General features: G+C 25.8%; 1 protein-coding gene across 1 annotated transcript in view; it reads left to right on the plus strand.

Annotated features, from left to right (window-relative positions):
- The first annotated feature begins 113 nt into the window (after positions 1-113).
- LOC127747607 (isoflavone reductase homolog) overlaps positions 114-7292 on the plus strand; it is a 19363-nt gene continuing 12184 nt past the window's right edge. Inside the window, exon 1 of the mRNA XM_052261674.1 lies at positions 114-443. Within this exon, the coding sequence (XP_052117634.1) occupies positions 114-443 (330 nt within the window). The remainder of the gene's footprint in view (positions 444-7292) is intronic.

Below are 7292 nucleotides of genomic sequence, written 5' to 3' on the forward strand. Positions count from 1 at the left end.
TTCAAAGAATAATGCTGAATTATTCGCCTGATATATATAAATTGGAAATATTGACTATAGGGTGGAAAGTAGAGAAGTTGGAAAACAGAATAGAAACGAAAATTGAAGGAGCAATGGAAAAGAGCAAGGTTCTGGTGGTGGGTGGGAGCGGCTACATAGGGAGGAGGTTAGTGAAGGCAAGCCTGGCAGAGGGGCATGAGACGTATGTGCTTCAGAGGACGGAGATAGGCCTCGATATTGACAAGCTGCAGATGCTCCTCTCCTTCAAGAAGCAGGGCGCCCATCTCGTCGAGGCCTCCTTCTCCGACCACCGAAGCCTCGTTGACGCCGTCAAGCTTGCAGATGTCGTCATCTGTGCCATGTCAGGTGTCCATTTCCGCTCTCACAACTTGCTCCTGCAGCTCAAACTTGTTGACGCCATTAAGGATGCTGGCAACGTTAAGGTACGAGTCAATTTTATACCAACTTAACACGTGTGTACTAGTTGGTTTTCATTTCTTTCATTTGATTTCCTTATTATAACTACTCTACGATCTGCATCATTATTTGACATGAGTAATGAACATAATTATTTTAAATGAGTTTTAAATGTGTTAAGAAGTTATTTAGTAAATAATATTATAATTTTAGATGTGTTTAATAATTATTTGTATTAAGAAAAATATAAACACAAATTTATAGGGATGAACACGGGTCGAATCAGATATGACTAAAATTTTGATTCTGATTCGGACTAAAATTATTAGATCGGATCGGATCCAATATCTGCAGTTTTTAAACTTGGATCTGATCCGATCTGCATATTTATAAATCGAATCGGATATATCTGTAAAACACAAAAATATTTTTAAAAGTTTATTTTTATTAAAAAAATATCAATAAAATTTATTTTTCTATTCTTTTAAATATGTTTATTCTTAAAATAATATTACACATACTTTTTTTAAATAATAAATTAAAATAATACAACATATATGATAATTATTGGTTGAAATAAAACATAAAAAAAATATTTACTTATTTATTTTTTTATTTTTGCGGATACGCGGATATCTATACAAAATCCGCAATGCGATCCTATTAGTGTGCAGATCGGATCGGATCCGATAGCTTGCGGATTGGATCCATATCCACAATTTTCGGATCGGATTCGGATAAAAATCGCGGATATGCGGATCGAATCTGATCCATGAACATCGCTACAAATTTAAACAATTTTTAAATGTGTATCAAAAATATTTTGTATGTTATCTTATTATTTTGAATGTGTTAAAAAATTATTTATATTAATATATATATAAAGTAACAAAAAATACCAACAAATTAATCACACAAGACAAAGTAAAGTTCAAATACAATATAACTTTTTATGACAAATGGTTAATAAAATTATTAAAAGAGATTTATCAAGTAATGCTTTGATACACGTTTTTTGGAAACAAAAGAAATTGAAGTAAACTTGTTGAAGTTATTTTTTTAGTTCACGTTATGTTGTTATTATGTAAAATTAGAAAATATTTTTCATAGATATACAAACAATGAATTATACGTTTTAGGAACTAATATGGTGGATTAAATTTTCATGGATATACAAAAAGAATTGAGAGAAGAGAAAATAGCTAAATTTGTGCATAAAAAAAGTATAAATAAGATTGAAATTAAACTGAACTCTTAAATATTAATTATCGAGAAATCAATTTAAATCACATTACGTCCTTGCATAAAATGTATTTAGTTACTTTAGGACATATAGAAAATTTGTAGAGTGGCACTTTTTTTTTCTTTTTAGTACAACTAGTTATATTACCATGATTTTTGTGAAAAAAACAGTATATTGGAGTTAGTTACAAATTTTAAGTGTTAAGTTTGAATAATTATAAATTTTAAATTAAATAAAATAATAATGGCTCCTTACAAATAAGGAACATGATTAATTAAAAAAATAAAATAATAAAATATTAAATTTAAAAGTTGAGTAAAAGATGAAATTTAAAATATGAGTAGTAATTTTGATATACTTAAATTGATTGGGTAACATGAACAATTAATTGAATTAGAAAAAACTCACATTCTAATCATCGTTCAATCGATTGTGTAAAAGTTACAATCGATTGCTTTTTGAGAAAACCATACTATCGTCCAACATTCAATCGATTGTTTGTGAAAACATGAATTTCAATCGATTGAATTATGAGAAATCTAAAATTCAATCGATTGATTTTATAAGAAACACAATTTCACAACCCTATACGGATGTAACGAATTAAAGATACAATTTTAATCGATTAGGATTGCCAAAAAGTTATTACGATTAATGGAAGATCTAATTTGTTATTATTTTTGTTTTTGATTGTGATAGATGAATGATAAAATAATAATTTATAAAATAAAAAATAAATTTTATAATTAAATAATATATAAGAGATTAATTTGTAATTAAAATTAGATAAAGACTATTTAACAATTATTAAAACACTTAAAAAACATGTTTTATTATAGAACCATTTAATGGTTCAAACGTCTTGGGATCATCGAATCTTTTGGCATGTTGGACACCAAAAAAGATACTTTTATAATATCTATAAATAAAGTTAAAGTCATACAAAATAATTAAATAAAAAATTCAAGAAAAAAATAAATAGGTAAAAGATAATGACGATGAAATTAATAATTACCATGGATAATAAGATTAAAAGAAAAAAGAAGAGCGAAACAAAATCGAACCTTTATCTTTGGCTTTAGTTCAATATGACTATTCTTGTAGGTCCTGGTAAAAATTCTAATTTAATTTCATTATTCTCACACAAAAATAATTTGTATGGCTTAAAAGAATCATATATTAAAACTATAATTTGATATTATGCAATAATTGGTACTATATATGAAGAATAACCTGATTCATCTTGTTAAAAAAAATCAGAAAAAGTTTAATGTTGCAGGAGCCTACAATTCTCTGTTGACTAAAAGAAGGTATATTAAAGCTTAATATGAAATTAATAGACTGAATATTTACCAATGAATATTATAATTGTCAATAAATTTATTTTTAATAACAATATATAACACAAATAATGAATAATTATTAGTTGTAAAATTAAAATCTTAGCAGATATTTTTATTACCATTAAAGGAAAAATAAATTGATACTAATTTTTTTTCTTTTGTAGTTGCTATTTGGGAGCGAGTTTAATACTCTTCAATTTTAAAATTGTGTTATTATCTTAACTAAAATTAACCATGTTCTTTTTTCTCTGTGCCTTTGTTAATGTCTTTTCACTACATTAATCCCTAAAATTGTCAAGTAGTGCCATAAATAATACTGGTAATAGGTAAGGTAGAATTTAGACTCTATTTTAATTTTGTGGGTTGAAAACCTTTTTTAAAATTTAATTAATTATACTCTATCTGTGGGTTAAGAATCTCTCAACCTTAACTCTACCCGCATCCTAAAATTCTCAACCTTATCCTATATGACTCTATCCGCAAAAAAAATAATTTTTTTTCAAATAAATATAAAATTCAATTATTCCATAACTTATTATACATGATTAAAAGTTTACACAATTAGTAAAACATAATAAAAATTAATTGAGACAAAATTAATAACTTATTATACATGATTACAAGTTTACAAATTAGGCATTCTACGTTCTTAGCATCAATAACAAAACAAGAACAAAAGATGCACAAAATTTGCCCAAGCTTGCAGCGAATGTGGAAAATCAAGCAAGATTAGAGCACAAGCATGCTAAAAATTACCATGATTCAGAATAAACAAGTACAAAAAATACAGAATAAACATTCAGCGCAATAAATTACAGAGAGGGCGAGAGTATCTTACCTGAAGTGGAGGAGGAGGGACAACCGACGGCTAGTTGGCGATGCTATTGACGACAGACGGCAACTTCTATCGAGCAAACAACGAGCAACAATGCAGAGCATAGAACAACAAATGAGGTGGGGGACAACATAGTAGAAAGGAGATCACAGAACAACGGCATAAAAGAGAATGGACACCTCAAACAGAGAGAATGACGCAGTGAGACGTGACAGTGCAATGAATAAGGAAAACAACGAGGGGTGTTGTAGTGATGCTGAGAGTTGCAGCAAGGTCCGGTAGAATTACACTGATGGAGGAAGGAAGAAAAACTTAGAGTTACAGCGATCGAGGAAGAAGGAAGAATTTATTGTTTCTGAGTGAAGAGAATTTGATAAATGATAAAATTAATTTAGGATTTTTGAATTTACTTGCTAGTTTGTGAAATTGTGATATATGAATTTTATTTTTAAGTTTTATTTTTAATTTAGGTTAACTTTAAAAAAAACATACTAAATTAGTAATTTAAATGATTAGTTTAGTGGTTATTTTGAGTATCTACAAAAAGGAGGTCGTGGATTCAATATCCACTTCCTTCACTACATATATATTTTTTAAATATATATTATATAATATATTAGAAGTGTAGATATACTCTACTCTACTGCGGGTACGTATGATATACAGACATTGACACTAGGTAAATTCCTCTCCTGCCTAACGGCGAGTTGACGAGTTGGTAGGCAAAGTCTCTCAAATTTTTTTCTTTTTATAAACTATTAAATATTAAACAATATATATAATTTTATAACCAGTTCAATAAATTTATTATTTTTAAAAACATAAAAAAATTATAATTTCTAAATTCACAAACATTAAAGTCTTTATAATCATAAATATGTAATAAACATAATTATAAACCAAGTTGTTTGAAACAAAATAATAAAATTAATATTGTCCAAAGCAAAACAAATATTGTCCAAAATATATAATTAAACATCTTCATGTTTATAATCAATCAAACATAAAACATAATTCAAAATATAACTTAGAATACCTTCAATTATCATCTTCATCATTTTGTAGATCAATAACATCATAGAAATTTGTAAAAAAATGGCTCTACCAAAATAAAAGTTTGGCCCAGCGGGAAAGCCTGCCCCGCCCCGCTGAAACCCGCCAAATCCCGTGGATTAGGCGGTGCAGGATAGGCGGGATTTTTAAGTTTGGTGGCCATAAATTTCCGGCCCAACCCGCATTTTTTAGCGGGTTATACGACCAGCTCGACAGATTTTGACTCGTTTGTCACCCCTAGTCCCCATTCATTTTCACATGGGAGGATTTCAGGAGTTCCCATCTAGCTCCAAAACGCGAGTAATTCCTGCAAATATCTGTTTCGGCTGTTTTTGTGATCATCCTTATTGCTAGCATTCATTTGTTCGTGATGTGGAGCTATTCTAGCCACTCAATAAATTCTTAGATAATCAAAGTTTAGGTTATCTCATTTTTATAAAGTTACATGTATCATTGTTATAACAATATTAATAAAAGATAAATGGATAAACACTAAACTATTGTTTGGATATAAGATAAAAAAATAAGAGGAAAGAAAATGGAAAGAAAAGTATTTTTTTGTGTGCTGTTTAGATGAAAAAAGATGAATGAAAAGAAAATAGAGGAAAAAATTTCTTTTGCTTAAGTGGAAGGAAAAGTAAGAGGAGAAAAAATTATAATAGAGAAAATTATATTAATGTTTTTATATATTATATATAAATAACATTTCAAATGGTAACTCTGTATTTTTATCCATGTTTGCACTTTTGAATCAGTTTTCTTTGCAACTTCGAAGAAAAAAATTTACGTGAGTTTCATATACACTTTTATATTTTTCATTCAATTTCTTTGTTGAACCAAATAATGAAAAATTGATTTTTTCATCCATTTTCTTTCCCAGCATGTTATTTCTCTACAAATTCTTCTAATCTAAACAATACATAAATATGTCACATTTTTTATATATAACAATAATTAATATCACATATTAGACTAATTTACGTTGATAAATCAAAGTCACCTTAAAATTACCTGAATCCCCTAAATCCAATAACGTTGCCTAGTTGTCTCTATTTAAATCGAATTTAATGAATTCAAATTAGGATAATAAGTAATAAATCTAATTTATATTTAATAATTTACCTCTAACTTATGGTAAAAATGTAAGATACGATGCCAAAAAAACTAAAGCGTCATAAATTTTTTACTAACAAAAAAATATTTTTTTTTATTTTTTAGACACGTATCTATCTTTTTAAGTTATACATTTTGATTTATATAAATTAATGATAATTAAATGTAAAAAAATACTAATTAATAAAGGAATAAAATTTAAGATAAACATGTCCTGAACAAATTGAAATAAAATAAAGACTTTTAATTATGATCATTAATTATAATTACATATATTTACTTCAAGATTTATACTTCGAAAACACAGTATATTAATATTCTGTATTTTTATTTTTTAATTTTATACTATCACAAATATTAGTTAATCTCCAATAATGACAATAATTTTAAAAAAATAAACATAACTAAATTATCTTAGAATTATATAATAATTTTTAACATAACAAAAAAAATATACAATTACCTAAAATATAATATTTGTGTAGTAACTGAAATTTAATTGTCAATATAAAGTAATATATAATATCATTTCATAATCAAATAAGTGTTTAATCGAAGAATTTAATATTTATATAATAATATGACAAAATAAATTAAAGTTTGAGTTTAATCATAGCAAGCGTTCAAGTTTAAATTTTTTTTAAATTAATTTATTTGTGTTAAAGTGAATTGCGCAATAAAAAATTCATAAAAATTTCATATATTAAAGTAGACAATAATTTATTTGTAAATATAAAAAGTGTATTGAATAAGTAAGACATTATTTTATTTTAATTTGGTCCATAATTCACATGATTTGAATTTAGCTCAATATATATGATTTGATTTGATTTGATTTAATTATTAGTTGAAAATATCTCAATTATCTATTTTATTCATAGATTTATTATTTTAATGACTAATAAATTAATCAAATTAATTAATTAGTACATACAATAAATTTGGGTTAATAAATTTTAAAAAATAAATTAAAAATACTAACAGAATATTAAAATAAATAAATTAGAAAATACTACCAAATTAAATTGATATAAATTATAATAAATTATATCATATTTAAATATTTAATCAAATTAATTAGTTGATATAGTTAATTTATCGTAATAACTTATAGTTAATGAGTTAAAAGAAATAAATCGAAAAATATTCTCAGAAGCATGCTACGTCAGGTTCATCATTAAGTACAAAAATTTAATTTTTATATAATAGAATATATAAATTTAAATGCGTAATATTATTCTTATTAAAATTATCTAATTATATTTATGAAACTTAAACTTTTAGAAAA

This window comes from Arachis duranensis, chromosome 1, assembly GCF_000817695.3.
Source record: "Arachis duranensis cultivar V14167 chromosome 1, aradu.V14167.gnm2.J7QH, whole genome shotgun sequence".
NCBI classification, from domain to species: Eukaryota; Viridiplantae; Streptophyta; class Magnoliopsida; order Fabales; family Fabaceae; genus Arachis; species Arachis duranensis.